Below are 14834 nucleotides of genomic sequence, written 5' to 3' on the forward strand. Positions count from 1 at the left end.
TGGCTTAGGTCCCATGTTCGCACATAACAACATAGTCATAAGATGCACGTAAACAAGTAATCAAACACGATAATAAAAACATATATAACCATATGAATAAGCGTAAAATCCCTCACCTTAAATCTCGAAGCTAATAAATCAAAATCGAATTTGAGAATCCTAATTGCACCGCACCTAATTAAATAATACAATGCTTCAAAAAAAAAAAAAAAATCCTACAATAACATAAACTAAAATCCTATAAACCAAATTATAAAATCTTGTGTATATATATATATATATATAGAGAGAGAGAGAGAGAAGGGTTCAACAGAGAAGCTAAATATTGTGGAGAATAGAGAATTCGTAAAATAAAAACGAACAGATCTATAATTTTAATGACACTACAAGAATTGTGATAATAGATGACGCATTATAGACAACACGCAATGAAAAATGTCGTCTATATGTCAATAGACGACGCGTTTCCTCTTGTATGTTGTCTATGACCGAGCTATTACACGACATACCACAAAACACGTCGTCTATTATATGAATAGACGACACGAAGATGGGCCGCATCGTCTATAATATGCGGTCATAGACGACGCGCCACCGCCGCGTTGTCTATTCATATAATAGACAACGCATTCGAGGTTTGTCGTCTATTAACGCAGGTCATAGACTACGCAAATGAGCAGCATGTCGTCTATGTGCATGGTGAGGCGCTAATACACGACGCGGGAAGGCGCGCGTCGTCTTTAATACAATAGACGACGTGCAATGGGCCTGTCGTGAGTCTGAAATTTCAAATTAGGTTTAGGTGTTTCCCTTCACTCTCTCGCGCCGCCGCTCTCCCAAATTTCGTAAGTTTGAAATTTCAAGCAAAGTCTCCGCCGTCCGTCACTATTCCAGCCACCGTCCGTCGCACCAGCCACTGTCGCACCCACCGGCGCTTCGCCCACCGCACCACCTGACGCCTCACCCCCCTCGTCGATCGATTTTGCCGCCCACCTCCGCCTCCGCGAATGGATTAGGCGAAGCCCTTGCCACCGCCGTGAAGAGCCACCACCGCGAGGCTCTTGCCGCGATATTGTGCTGCCGCCGTGAGGAATGTGAGAGTGCAGCACAAGGAGAAGGAGTGCTGTAATGAAGGTGTGAGCAATGGATATGAAATCTCATCATCGCAAGGCTCAATTGGATCCATCGGCTTAGGCTCATCTGGGATTTCTGATCTTGATTTTGAGGGTAATTAACCATCTTCATATTTTATTTTAGGCAATAATTGTCACAGCCCAAAACCGTTTACTTCCTTTGCAAATTTTATTTGAAAATTATTATATTCTCGAGTTATTAAAATATATATATATTTATAAGTCGAGTTGTGATAAATTGTCTAGTCGCGCCCCTAGTTAAATAGATAGTTTTAAGTTTACAAATTTTAATTTTAGTAAATAGAAAATTTTATCTAAAATATTTGGGCCATGATATACATAATCGTATAATTTCCTATATTTGGGCCTTAATTCTTATTTATTTACTTACCATTATTGGGCTAAAATAGTCCAATATGAGCCCATCACATTTAGTAAATCATCAATATTTATTCATTAACTTTACTGACACTTGCTTTTGAGCATATACGTATTTTCATCTTCAGCCACTTAATTTCTCTTTTCCTTTTTCAGCCCCATGATTTTACTCTTCAGCCACAAATTTTTTGATATTTTCATGTATCGATTAAACCTGATCTTGAAAAACATTCAATCTTGAACAGCAAGTTCAATTACTCAGCCACATATTTCACTTTCAAATTCTTGAAGAGCAAGTAATTTATCCTATTTAAACCCCACTTTATCATCTCTCAATTCAGAAGCAAATCACCGACTTTTCCATCTGATTCTCTTCCCCATAGTACTCATTCCGCATTCTGCTATTTCTCACTGCAGAGTTTCAAATGGTAATTTTAAGTTTTCATTATTTATAGCTATTTTCAGTACATCAACTATCCTATTTTTCTGCATAAACCAACCCCCCATGAATTCTTCTTCTCTTTTAGAAAAATTATTTCTTTTAGAAAACTATTAAACAGCAGATGCATATTCATCGAATTTTACAAGAAAGAAACTCAGATTTAGAAACTTAGATTGATAAGGGAGTTGGGATGAGTTGGGGTGAGGAGTTGCTCGCCGGAGCCATGACCGCCGCTGCATGTGAGAGGCGGAGGCGGCGGCGCGGTGGCCTTGACCGCTGCTGGGCTGTTCCGGTCGGGGAGAGGGCTGCTGAAGGACTGCTGCTGTTGACCAAACGAGGGAGAGAGGAGGGTGAAGGTGATGCCGGGCAGGAGAGGGTGGTGGCTGGCGGCGAGGGTCGCCGGAGAAGGGTGGACGCCGCTGTTGGGTGCGGTGGGAGAGAGTGAGAGGGAGACTAGAGGTGAGGAAAGGGAGAGAGGGTGGCGGCGGCAGTACTGGAAGGGGAGGCGGCTGGGCGCGCCTCTGTTGATACAGGGACGGCGGGGTGGCGTTGCGGTCGGACAGGAGAGAGGAAGGAGGCGGAGCCGCCGGCCTCCGGGGACGGCGCTGCCGTCCGGTGGCGGCGGCAGGAGGGCGCAGATCGGCTGAGAGAGAGGGAGTGAAGAGGGTGCGTGAGTTGTGTGTGTGAGCTGCGTAAGATGATATGTGTGTGGTGGGAGTGATTAAATTAGGGTGAAGGGAAAGAATGGGCTTGGGCCTAGGATAGTTTGTTTTTAAATGGGCTCAGATTTATTAAATGATTGGGCTATAATTTGATTAACTATTACACTAATTTATTTTATCAAAAGGCTTGCATTTGCATATTATTTTACAAAGAATGTCATATTTGGACTTGTATTATTAATTTAAACTTAGTTTTAATTAAATTTTGAGCTCAAATCTTTTATAAGAAAAGTTATTTTATAATTTATTAGATCAATTATTTTTATATGATCCTATAGTTTAAATTATTCTCTAAAAGTTCAATTAGGTCCTTATATTTTATTATTTGAATTTATCTGACTAGGTGCGGCGCGACTAGGATATGTATTTTAATTGAATTACTCAAGTTAGCATTCAAGTTGAAGTTGAAGTTCAAGTTCAAGTCTCAGGTGTGGGATTTATTTCAGTTCATGCTGTGGTTAATCTTTGTCCATTTTAATATTATGTGTTTACCATATGTGAGTTGCATTAAATTATATCGCTAGGGGCCCGTTGAATGGGTCCAGGATGGAAAGATCCTTGGTATGCCACAATGCAATATTATGTTAAAGTTATGGCTGCAACCAGTTGCCAGGGGCCGGCTAAATCGGTCCAGGACGGAAAGGTCCTTGGTATGCCACCGTGCGACTTTCAGTTACGAATGTATTGATCATATGTGATTCTCATTTTATTAACTTGGACAATGATTGCATGTTTCCCACACTGAGTATATTCTGTATGCTCATCTCATACTTAACATTTTCAGGTTTTAAAGGCCGGAGGCGCGTGGAAGGTCGAATGGTGAGTCAAATATTTTGAATTTAGTTTTACTTAAAAAAATGTTATGTTAAGTAAAGTATTTTAAACAAAATATTTATTTCTTTATTTCCACATTATATATTTATTTATAGTCATGATTTTCCGCGTGCGTTTTCATTTAAATTTAAATTGGATTTGGGTGTCACAATAATCTCTCTCTTGCTCATTTGTTCTTGCATTTTTTGTTGCTGAATTTGATGAATATTGGTTAATGGTGAATTACTTGACTTGATTTAGTTGGATTTAACGTTTAGGTGTTTTTTATTTTGTTTTTGTATATGCGGATGCTGATTTTTGAGATTTTTGGTGTGAGATTTTTGGTTTTCCGATTTCGATTTAATATTAATGTTTGTATCGGGCTAATAATGCTGCATATATGTATCTCTTAGATGTTGCTGTATCCAAGAGTTGTGTGAACTTTGCCATTCCAAGTTTGCTGGTTCTTTTGCTGATATTATAATTAGTGGTAATATTTCAATAAGATGACGATGTATCCAAGTTTGTTTGCATTTGATAAAACATGATGAGGATATACATTGCTGTATCCAAGTTTGTTTGCATGAAATTTGTCAACAAAAAGATGAACTAAATACTTGATGAATTCATTCAAGTATTCTCCATCATCTGGGGTTCTGCAGCTCACTTGCTTGAGTGGTTCTTGATTGTTCCATTATTCTGTCTCTAGATGCTTGATGATGTTAAATTTGACTTGAATGGATAATTGTAATTGATTTATTAAACTTTGGCATCTTGGTCAACAGAAGGCTGATCTTCATGGATTTGTTAATTTTTTCAGCTTGGTCAGAGGACTGCAAACATTTTAAAGCATCTTTTTCCAGATACAAAGCGCATCATCACTTTTCCTCGTGAGCCTCAATCGGATTGGATTTCATTCAGGTTGGCATCTTCTCGTCTGAATTTGTGATCTATTTTCTCATGGTGCTGGTTGAGATCTGATCCCCTTATCATTATCTCCATTCTATCATTTCTTTAGTAGTGTCTATGTGGTGTGTTTTAGAGATGAGGAGCTAATTCTAGTATTCTACTATCCATTTTCAACCAGCCACATCTTTTTTACGCAAACTACTTAACACTAAAAGAAAAACATTACTATGAATTCATGATATTTTAATTTCAACTTTACTAAATAATGAAATTAATCTAAAACAAACCTAGCTATATTTGACTACTGCTTCGTAGTTGGTACAATCTTTTGCTTTATCTTGTGGTCTACAAGTGTGTAGTAAAGCTTTTTGTTGGACAATTAAAGGTTAAATCTCCCAACGCACATAATCTTCACGATCAAGTTTTTTCTTAATTTAGTTGGGCAGGTACTGCATTTCATTCAAAATTACTCATAAAAAGATCCACGATTTTTACTTTATTTGTAGTTAATAAAATACCATTTAATTTCAGAAATGTCGTTTGTAATATTTCTTTCCAGATAAGAATTTTACTGATAATAATAATAATCACTTTATGTTTTTTCTTGCTTTTCTTGGAAACAGTTGATAACATATTAACATTAAACACAAATAAATTATAAGAGAAATAATTAAAATATATGTGTGTTTGTATTATATGTCTAAATGAACAGAATGAAATCGGGATTAATAAGTGAAATGATGAATCAATATTATATTAATAAAATTCCAAATCACACTAACAGGAATTTCTCCGCGTCTTAAAAAAATAACGTGGAGTCTAAACTCAAAGCAACAAAAAATCAAACACACATTCTTCACATTTATTGTTTCTGATTTGGGATAGTGATGGTTGTAGTGATATTGGATTTTGTTCTTATTCATAAATTATAGCTAGATATATTCAAAATATCATGGGAAAAAATGTATTGTTGGATACATTTATTTGATTACCTATCTTTAATTACATATCTTTAATTACCTATATATTTCTCCCTTTAAATGTATTGTTGGATACATTTATTTGATTAAAGATATTGATTTGTATTTAAATTGATAGGCAATTAATCTATACTTTCTTAAATAGGTGTTGGTGTTTTGTTAAATTGTGGGAGGAATTTCAGAAAGTGTTTATTCATCCATTTGGAAGAGAATCGACAAGAAAGGGATAAGCTTCAATGGTAAGTTTACTATATCTTGCTTTTATGTTTTCACCATGGTTCAAATGGCAACCATGATTAGATAAGCATGTATCTAGGTTATTTTTGCACCATGGTTATGTAAACACTGTAGATAAGCATGTATCTAGGTAGTTGATATGAAGAATAGGTTGGGGAATGGCTCGTTCCATTCCATTTGTTGATGTGGTGATGGCTTGGAGCCGATTATGTGCTATTTGTGTTTATGTGTTTGTGTAAGAAATAGGCACAAGTAATCATAAATATTTGTGAAATTTATAGGTTAAGTAAAATGACACATGTTTTTTTTAATGCCCACTCTTAAGGTAATCAAAATGGATAAAGGTTGGATGTCCAAAAATAGATTATCAAACGAGTACGAAGTAGGAGTGGAGTCTTTCTTGCAGTTTGCCGTTAAAAATGGGAAAAATCCCAATGCTATGCCTTGTCCTTGTGTCAAGTGTGGCAATCTACGCGAGAAGGATGTCAAAACCATAAGAGCGCATCTCACATATAATGGCATGGATTTAACATACGTTAGTTGGATTTTTCATGGGGAGAGAAGTAGACCTAACACAAGCAATAAAGAAGAAGAAGAGAGCAGTGTGGGTCATGATTTTTATTCGGATGAGCCAGTAGACATGGTGCATGATGCATATGTTGACAATCCAACTCATTTTCATAGACTGCTCGAGGAAGCTGAAATGCCATTATATTACTCCTCATCATTTTGTTCAATGATAGATTTACATAATTATTTGTAATTTGAGTATTAATTAATCAAAGTTAATAGTTTGTGTCAAAATTTAAAAAATAGTGCTAGTTTATGATACGTATCCCATGCCTAGTTAACATTTATCTTGAATTATGAGACTGATGCAATGATGTTTGCAAATAAATAGAAAGAGGGCCAAAAATATATCATAGCCCACTAAGAAATTGTAGAACTGAAATCAATTTTTATTTTTCCAATTGTAAATTGAAAACTATTATGACCAATTTTTTTTAATTGATTTTACATCCTGATCCAAATTGTAAATTATAGCACTGGACACACTAATAAAAGCATCAGTTAAATTTTAGTATTACATCAACCATTTAATTTTCAAGAACAGTTTTTCTGGGAGAGGGAGAGGAACTTTGATAGACAAGAATTGAAGTCCCAAATCATTTTGGATGGACGCCATTGAAGACATCTTCGATTCTTCGCTAAATCTTGAGGATTCCCACTTGAGAGAAGGCTACGACGAGGGCTACGCTGACGGCATAATCTCAGGCAAGGGAGAGGGCCAACAAGTCGGGCTGAAAACCGGGTTCGAAACGGGCGAGGAATTGGGCTTTTACCGCGGCTGCGTCGCCGTCTGGAGCTCCGCCATCCGGGCCGACCCGAATTTCATGTCTGCCCGAATTCAGAAGACAATCAAGCAGATGGATGAATTGCTTCGGAATTACCCAATGCTCGAGCCGGAAAACGAGTCCGTCTCCGACGCCATGGATGCTCTGCGCCTCAAATTTAGGGTTATTTGTGCTAGCTTGAATCTCAAATTGGAGTACAAGGGTTATCCCAAGGCATCCGATGCTGGAGATATTGGGTTTTGATGCTTACCGCCAACTGTTTGATGTATGTCCTACGAGAGGATTTTGATGATTGCTTCATTGTGAAGTTGCATTATACTATATGTCTACCTATCGTTTTACATTTTGTGTTCTGCTCTGATTTGATACATAAGCTTTTCATTTGAGGAGTGATGAGAGCTAACAATCTCTTGCCTTTCCACATATGATCATTTTGTTATAGAGTTTGTGTGTGTGTATATATATATATGTGTGTTTGATGCAATTCATTAGTACTAAATGTGCTCAATATATCTAATGAAGTTATTTAGTTTGGAAGGCCTCTAGTTTTATCATGTCACCATCTGCTTTACTTCTGTTGCTAGTGAATCATGGGAATTTTGTAACCTTAGAAACTAACCATTTGAGACTTACCTCTCCAAAATATTATTTAACGACAATTGTTGAATTGTTATGTCATGTGATGTAACCTTGCTGACATTCCTTTGCTCAAGAATCTTTGTCAACAAAAGGATGTAGCCCGAGTGGTTTCAGAAACATGGAATTCCTACTTGAGGATGAAACTGGTGACTGTCATGCATGTCTTTATGTATTATAATGCTCAGGATTCAGTTCGTAGAGCTTCATGGTGATCGAGCTGGATACGATGATCCTGCTGTGTCACCCGTAAATGGCAGAAGCTACATGTTCGTGGGCCATCAGAAGGGAAGGAACACGAAAGAGAATATTCAGCGCAACTACCCCTCATGGGTATATGTGAATAGATCATGTTTTTATTAGTAATGCAATGTGATAAAGTAACACTCAGTGTTCCCACTTCTCTTTGTCAGGAAGAGATCTTCTAGTTATAACTTATTGACTTCTTTTTTCTCTCTCTATCTTTTATTTTCAGGCTGCTGAGAAGCTAAAGATAACAGCAACAGAGTTGACAAAGCTGCATATTGGTGATGGCATCATACCTGTAATATATCTTTCACCTTTTCCATTCTCTACGTGCAAATTGTTGTAGCACTCATCTCTTTTTCTTGTTCCGCTGCCATAATTATTGGAACATCATAGTTTTTATCTATATGATTATAATTTCTTATTATTGTATGCTTTTGGCTAAAATTAAAACCAAAATGTTTTGTACAATCGGATGTACCATACACCCGGTTTGTATCCTACCCAAATACATATCCACATTGCTGACTCTGACCCATTTGTATTTAAAAAAATGAGAGACTAAAGTCATAAACCAGCTCAGGGAGCCAAGGTCTGGTTCGATGTCAAGGAATCGTCGGTGGAATCCTCTGGCGGCACGATCACGCTCTTGGCCACCAGACAAGCACACATTTCAGCCCGCCAGTTTGAATAGGGAGGATCATTGCATTCGGTACCAATTTAGAGAAGCAATAACAAAGTATCGAGGAGCATGAATGTTGAGTTGTGTTGTTCTAATATAGTACAAACTAACATCTAGTTTTAGCTTACCTTGAGCAGGAAATTCGTAAATTTAGAATTAGTTGATAGCTTTTGTTTGATAGTTAGTGAAGTCTGTATTAACTCTAATAATTCTAGCTTGTTGCTAACATCCACAATAGAATTAGAAGGGATTTCTATTTTATCTACTTAGTAAGAGGGATTTTTGTTAGGTAGATCATTGTGTTCACTTTAATTTTCCACTACTTTACAGCTTTTCATAAGTAATTGTTGGATTCTTTGTTCAAACAATTAATCCAACCTACTCTGTTTTGTGGAAGCTAACAACTTTCAATTCAATTTTACCTACATTATCATTTCTTTCTCCTTTTTATGGTACTAAATGCTAATAATATTTCTCCATGTTTTTTCATCAAAATTGTCTTATGCCTGGTGATGATGATCAGGTATCCTACTTTTCTCTGCTGGTTTCACCAACTTGGACCCAATTTTAATTCTCAAATGTTTTACAAATCATTGTAATTACAACATATTTCGTCAATATATTTGCAACAAAATAGATATGCTCGGAATTTCCCCCAGTTATTTTGGTGATGAGTTTACGATCATCGGGAGCAGAAGCTGGCTCCATGTATCGACCGGGCCAGACATGCACCAATGCAAGCAATCTCTATAATTACTCTGCCATATGTTATGCCAATACACATCTGGATGCCCGTCCAATCTCTATAAAACTAGAGGCCTTCCAAACTAAATAACTTCATTAGATATATTGAGCACATTTAGTACTAATGAATTGCATCAAACACACATATATATATATACACACACACAAACTCTATAACAAAATGATCATATGTGGAAAGGCAAGAGATTGTTAGCTCTCATCACTCCTCAAATGAAAAGCTTATGTATCAAATCAGAGCAGAACACAAAATGTAAAACGATAGGTAGACATATAGTATAATGCAACTTCACAATGAAGCAATCATCAAAATCCTCTCGTAGGACATAAATCAAACAGTTGGCGGTAAGCATCAAAACCCAATATCTCCAGCATCGGATGCCTTGGGATAACCCTTGTACTCCAATTTGAGATTCAAGCTAGCACAAATAACCCTAAATTTGAGGCGCAGAGCATCCATGGCGTCGGAGACGGACTCGTTTTCCGGCTCGAGCATTGGGTAATTCCGAAGCAATTCATCCATCTGCTTGATTGTCTTCTGAATTCGGGCAGACATGAAATTCGGGTCGGCCCGGATGGCGGAGCTCCAGACGGCGACGCAGCCGCGGTAAAAGCCCAATTCCTCGCCCGTTTCGAACCCGGTTTTCAGCCCGACTTGTTGGCCCTCTCCCTTGCCTGAGATTATGCCGTCAGCGTAGCCCTCGTCGTAGCCTTCTCTCAAGTGGGAATCCTCAAGATTTAGCGAAGAATCGAAGATGTCTTCAATGGCGTCTATCCAAAATGATTTGGGACTTCAATTCTTGTCTATCAAAGTTCCTCTCCCTCTCCCAGAAAAACTGTTCTTGAAAATTAAATGGTTGATGTAATACTAAAATTTAACTGATGCTTTTATTAGTGTGTCCAGTGCTATAATTTACAATTTGAATCAGGATGTAAAATCAATTAAAAAAAATTGGTCATAATAGTTTTCAATTTACGATTGGAAAAATAAAAATTGATTTCAGTTCTACAATTTCTTAGTGGGCTATGATATATTTTTGGCCCTCTTTCTATTTATTTGCAAACATCATTGCATCAGTCTCATAATTCAAGATAAATGTTAACTAGGCATGGGATAAGTATCATAAACTAGCACTATTTTTTAAATTTTGACACAAACTATTAACTTTGATTAATTAATACTCAAATTACAAATAATTATGTAAATCTATCATCGAACAAAATGATGAGGAGTAATATAATGGCATTTCAGCTTCCTCGAGCAGTCTATGAAAATGAGTTGGATTGTCAACATATGCATCATGCACCATGTCTACTGGCTCATCCGAATAAAAATCATGACCCACACTGCTCTCTTCTTCTTCTTTATTGCTTGTGTTAGGTCTACTTCTCTCCCCATGAAAAATCCAACTAACGTATGTTAAATCCATGCCATTATATGTGAGATGCGCTCTTATGGTTTTGACATCCTTCTCGCGTAGATTGCCACACTTGACACAAGGACAAGGCATAGCATTGGGATTTTTCCCATTTTTAACGGCAAACTGCAAGAAAGACTCCACTCCTACTTCGTACTCGTTTGATAATCTATTTTTGGACATCCAACCTTTATCCATTTTGATTACCTTAAGAGTGGGCATTAAAAAAAACATATGTCATTTTACTTAACCTATAAATTTCACAAATATTTATGATTACTTGTGCCTATTTCTTACACAAACACATAAACACAAATAGCACATAATCGGCTCCAAGCCATCACCACAGCAACAAATGGAATGGAACGAGCCATTCCCCAACCTATTCTCCATATCAACTACCATGATCAGCCTGAGTTGTTGTATCATCCTCCACCAGAATATATAATTCCACAAGATGATTGGAAGGATTTTGTCATTACTCGTATGTCAGAAGAATCTCGGGTAAGATACTTAGTATTTGTGTGGATTTATGTTAAATATTGTTTATCTAATTTTTATGTTAAATATTAGTTCATGTTTTTATGAACTTTTTAGAAAAAAAGCAAAGAGCTAACGGCGACGCGAAGACAAAATGTATATCCTCATCATGTTTCGCGCAAGGGATATGCCGGCTTACGGGAAGAAATGGTAATATTTCAATAAGTTGTATGATTTTAAATATAATACTAACACTAATATTAGTAATTTATCCTTTGTAGAAGGAGCAATTGACAGGTGATTATGAATCTGATAGAACACTTTTGTGGAAGCAAGCACGAGCAAACAAGAAAGGGGAATTTGAGGGTGAAATGTTGATAGAAACAGTTTCAAAGATTGTAAGTATTTATGATTGCAAAATATTTAATTTAATTGTTATTACTTACTTTGTTAACAATTTGCTTTGTAGGATGTTTACCTACGACAAAAGCATGATGGTGTGTTTACCAGTAGTGGACCAAGTGATGATGTCCTTACACAAGCAATTGGGAAGCCCGAACAGCGTGGTCGTGTGAGAGGTGTTGGTGCATATGTTACTCCAACGACTTATTACAAGAAAAGTGAAAGTGAAAAAGGGAATGAAGTGCAAGAAATGAAAAAACAAATGGCTGAGATGAACGCCAAAATATTGGAGCTTCAACAACAAATGATGATGAACAAAGAAAGTGAGGAGAAGGGCAGTTGTTCTGTGAAGAATGAGCATTGTGTTGAAGTTGATGATGATGTTGAGGAAGTTCCTCGTGACAATGTCTTGTCGTTGGTCAAAACACCGAGAACTAAGGTATAACTTTTAACTTATATAATATTACTTTATAGTTGTTAATTATTCAACATTCCAGTCAAAAAAGGATGTGAAGGCTACATTGAAGTTGAAGGCAACCGATGTACCAACGACATTAAAGATGTTGCACAAATACGCAAGTGTTGCACTCAATGGTGGTCGCACTATTCAATTCACCTTGGATCCTAATGTCTTTGGTAATAATCGAGAAGTTTTTGTTGAATTTGATGAAATCCACAAAATGTGTGAATTGGAGCCTATCGCAGCATCGAGCATTTGTGTCTACATATGGTAAGTCTTTTATAATTCATTAGTTAAAAATATTTGATATTGTTCATAAGTTTCTAATTTGCTTGCAATAATTTAAAGGCACTTATACAAGGAGTGTGAGGCTTCAAACATTCTTGATAGAATTCGATTTGTTGATCCATATTTGGTATCATGCGATCCAAGTGTTGACCAAAACGAACAAGCGAGTAGGTTAGGCCAGAGGTTGATTGGTACCAAAAACAATCAACTTGTTATGATGCCATGCAATGTAGGGTACGTGAAAATGATTAAGTTTGTTTTAATTAAAATGATTATGATACTTGATGGTATAACTATTAAATTTTTTATTAGTTGGCATTGGATTCTTTTGGTGATTGATCCACATAAAGAAACTGTATATGCGTTGGATCCATTGTTAGATGGTACCCATGTTGAGGATTGGAAGAGCATGATGACGTTGTAAGATTTATCGTTTTTTAAAAAAAAAAACTTAATTAGTATTATATTTTAATGTGTATTCTAATGTGTATTCTAATGTGTAGAGCCATGAAAATGTTCAACATGAGCATAGGAACAAGAGGGATGAAGAATCCTTCGTGGGAAACGATCAATGTATGTAATTCCTTACCTTAACATTATGTTTCACTTCGATCAAATAGTAGGTTTACTACTTTATTATTTGTGACACAGGCTCCACAACAACCTGATGGAGCACAATGTTTTTTTTTTTTTTTTGATGGAGCACAATGTGGATTCTATGTTATGCGATTCATGAGAGATGTCTTTGACAATCTTGTATCCGATCACTCTCTCCCATTAGCTACGTTGGTAATTATAATTTAGAATTTTAATCAAATTTTAGTTCAAGGTTTCATTTATGATGTATTACTAATGATCACAATTTTGTATTTATAGTTCACAGGAGGATGTTATTCCAAAAAAGAGATTGATGAAATGAGGATAGAGTAGTGGGCAGAGTTTCTAAGTTCGATTGATGATTGATGATGGTAAGTTTGATACAAAGTTAATTCTTTAATATTTTTTAGATCTAAAGTTTATAAACTAATACATTCATATTTTGATCATGCAGATGGTGTAACTTTGACACTCAAGTAACCTCATTTTTTACTCACATGTATTATGATCAACAATATTTTTTTGGATTTGATGTAGGATGTTTGTATGATGGATACTTTTTCAATGTAGGATGATAATTAACTTTGAAACTAATGAATGACCTTTTTATTATTTGTGTATATATTTTAAATTATTTATTATGAATTTTTAGATTTCTTAAAATATTTATTTGAAAAATAGGAAATTTAAGTATAATTGCAAAATAAAAATAAAAAATTAAAAAATTCAACGAATAGACAACAAGCGCATGCGCGTTGTCTATCAGCTAATAGTCAACATGCGCATGCACGTCGTCTATTACGCGTCGTCTATTAGCTGATAGACGACGCGCATGCGCATGTTGTCTATTAGCTGATAGACAACGAGCATGCGCATGTTGTCTATTAGCGCCCTCAAATAGACTACAGCTGATAGACAACGCGCATGCGCATGTTGTCTATAAGTTGATAGACAACGAGCATGCGCATGTTGTCTATTAGCGCCCTCAAATAGACTACACCTACATACATGACATGCGATTTTCAAATAGATGACACGCTTCGCATGTTGTCTATTAGCATTTTTCTTGTAGTGTGAACAGATCAATGTACCGCATGAACAACAATTTGTCCCGGGTTCGAATCCTGCTGGTGGCGAGTTTTTCTATATTTTTACTAAATACGTCTGTTCATTAGTTATGTTGATCTGTTCGTAAAATATATAGATTTGTTCATGATGAATAAAAAGATAATTCTCTGTTGAACTCAACCCTATATATATATATATATATATATATATATATATATATATATATATATATATATATATATATGGTGTGGTTCTAGAGAGAACTACATTATTTATGAGAACGTGAGAACCATCAAATCTAATGCATTCACTGTAAAAATTAATGCATTCGCTGTTAAAATTAATGCACTCAAAAAAATAAAAAAAGAATTGCTCCCTTCAGGGATTCGAACCCAGGATCTGCATTAATCCAACAAGATGATACATCCACCGTAGATCTTGATAATCGAATGGCTGAAAATGGTTCTCCGTTCTTTTTTTATTTATGGTTCTTTCTTGAACCTCTCCCTATATATATATATATATATATATATAAAAGCATATGGAAAAAAAAGTTTCTTAAATCAAACAGAAGGAAAAACAAATCAAAGATTTATGATTACGTAATTCATCAAAAGAAAAATCCTTTTACCTAACTAAAATAAAATGAAAAGCAACAAAAACTATTGCCTTGAATATGCGAATTTCTTCAAAAGTGGAAAATTAGGGTTTTGACTTTGAAAGTACAATTTTGTTATGGTGAAGAATTTATATATATATAAATTTGTTTAGGTGAAAAGCTACAACTATTTGAAATTTGTGAAAACAAGTTCTGACCATGACTAAA

The 14834-nt window shown here is 35.8% G+C and overlaps 5 protein-coding genes and 1 long non-coding RNA gene across 6 annotated transcripts; 5 read left to right on the forward strand and 1 right to left on the reverse strand.

The window, feature by feature from the left end:
• The first annotated feature begins 1601 nt into the window (after nt 1-1601).
• Nucleotides 1602-12040, forward strand: LOC131008245 (uncharacterized). Its single transcript, XM_057935136.1, has 9 exons — nt 1602-1939; nt 3019-3103; nt 3460-3494; nt 4309-4409; nt 5523-5616; nt 11153-11217; nt 11311-11403; nt 11475-11591; nt 11663-12040. Exons 6-9 carry the CDS (start codon nt 11200-11202, stop codon nt 12038-12040), a joined length of 606 nt encoding a protein of 201 aa, XP_057791119.1. The 5' UTR covers nt 1602-1939; nt 3019-3103; nt 3460-3494; nt 4309-4409; nt 5523-5616; nt 11153-11199.
• Nucleotides 6790-7212, forward strand: LOC131008243 (uncharacterized). The gene has a single exon (XM_057935134.1). The coding sequence runs from the start codon at nt 6790-6792 to the stop codon at nt 7210-7212; it is 423 nt and encodes a 140-aa protein (XP_057791117.1).
• On the forward strand, nt 7661-8825 carry LOC131013221 (uncharacterized). The gene is made up of 3 exons (XM_057941295.1): nt 7661-7938; nt 8081-8149; nt 8412-8825. Exons 1-3 carry the CDS (start codon nt 7768-7770, stop codon nt 8604-8606), a joined length of 435 nt encoding a protein of 144 aa, XP_057797278.1. The 5' UTR covers nt 7661-7767; the 3' UTR covers nt 8607-8825.
• On the reverse strand, nt 9548-10911 carry LOC131008244 (uncharacterized). Its single transcript, XM_057935135.1, has 2 exons — nt 10487-10911; nt 9548-10086 (listed from the first exon to the last, which is right to left on the reverse strand). The coding sequence occupies exons 1-2, from the start codon at nt 10909-10911 to the stop codon at nt 9648-9650; spliced, it is 864 nt and encodes a 287-aa protein (XP_057791118.1). The 3' UTR covers nt 9548-9647.
• Nucleotides 12041-12108: 68 nt separating the features above from the next.
• Nucleotides 12109-12952, forward strand: LOC131013222 (uncharacterized). Its single transcript, XM_057941296.1, has 4 exons — nt 12109-12325; nt 12404-12577; nt 12656-12763; nt 12847-12952. The coding sequence occupies exons 1-4, from the start codon at nt 12156-12158 to the stop codon at nt 12935-12937; spliced, it is 543 nt and encodes a 180-aa protein (XP_057797279.1). The 5' UTR covers nt 12109-12155; the 3' UTR covers nt 12938-12952.
• An 86-nt stretch (nt 12953-13038) lies between these two features.
• Nucleotides 13039-13552, forward strand: LOC131013223 (uncharacterized). The gene is made up of 3 exons (XR_009097594.1): nt 13039-13132; nt 13220-13311; nt 13395-13552. It is a non-coding gene; the product is annotated as an uncharacterized LOC131013223 (long non-coding RNA).
• The last annotated feature ends 1282 nt before the right edge of the window (nt 13553-14834 follow it).

The sequence above is a fragment of the Salvia miltiorrhiza genome, chromosome 2, assembly GCF_028751815.1.
Source record: "Salvia miltiorrhiza cultivar Shanhuang (shh) chromosome 2, IMPLAD_Smil_shh, whole genome shotgun sequence".
NCBI classification, from domain to species: Eukaryota; Viridiplantae; Streptophyta; class Magnoliopsida; order Lamiales; family Lamiaceae; genus Salvia; species Salvia miltiorrhiza.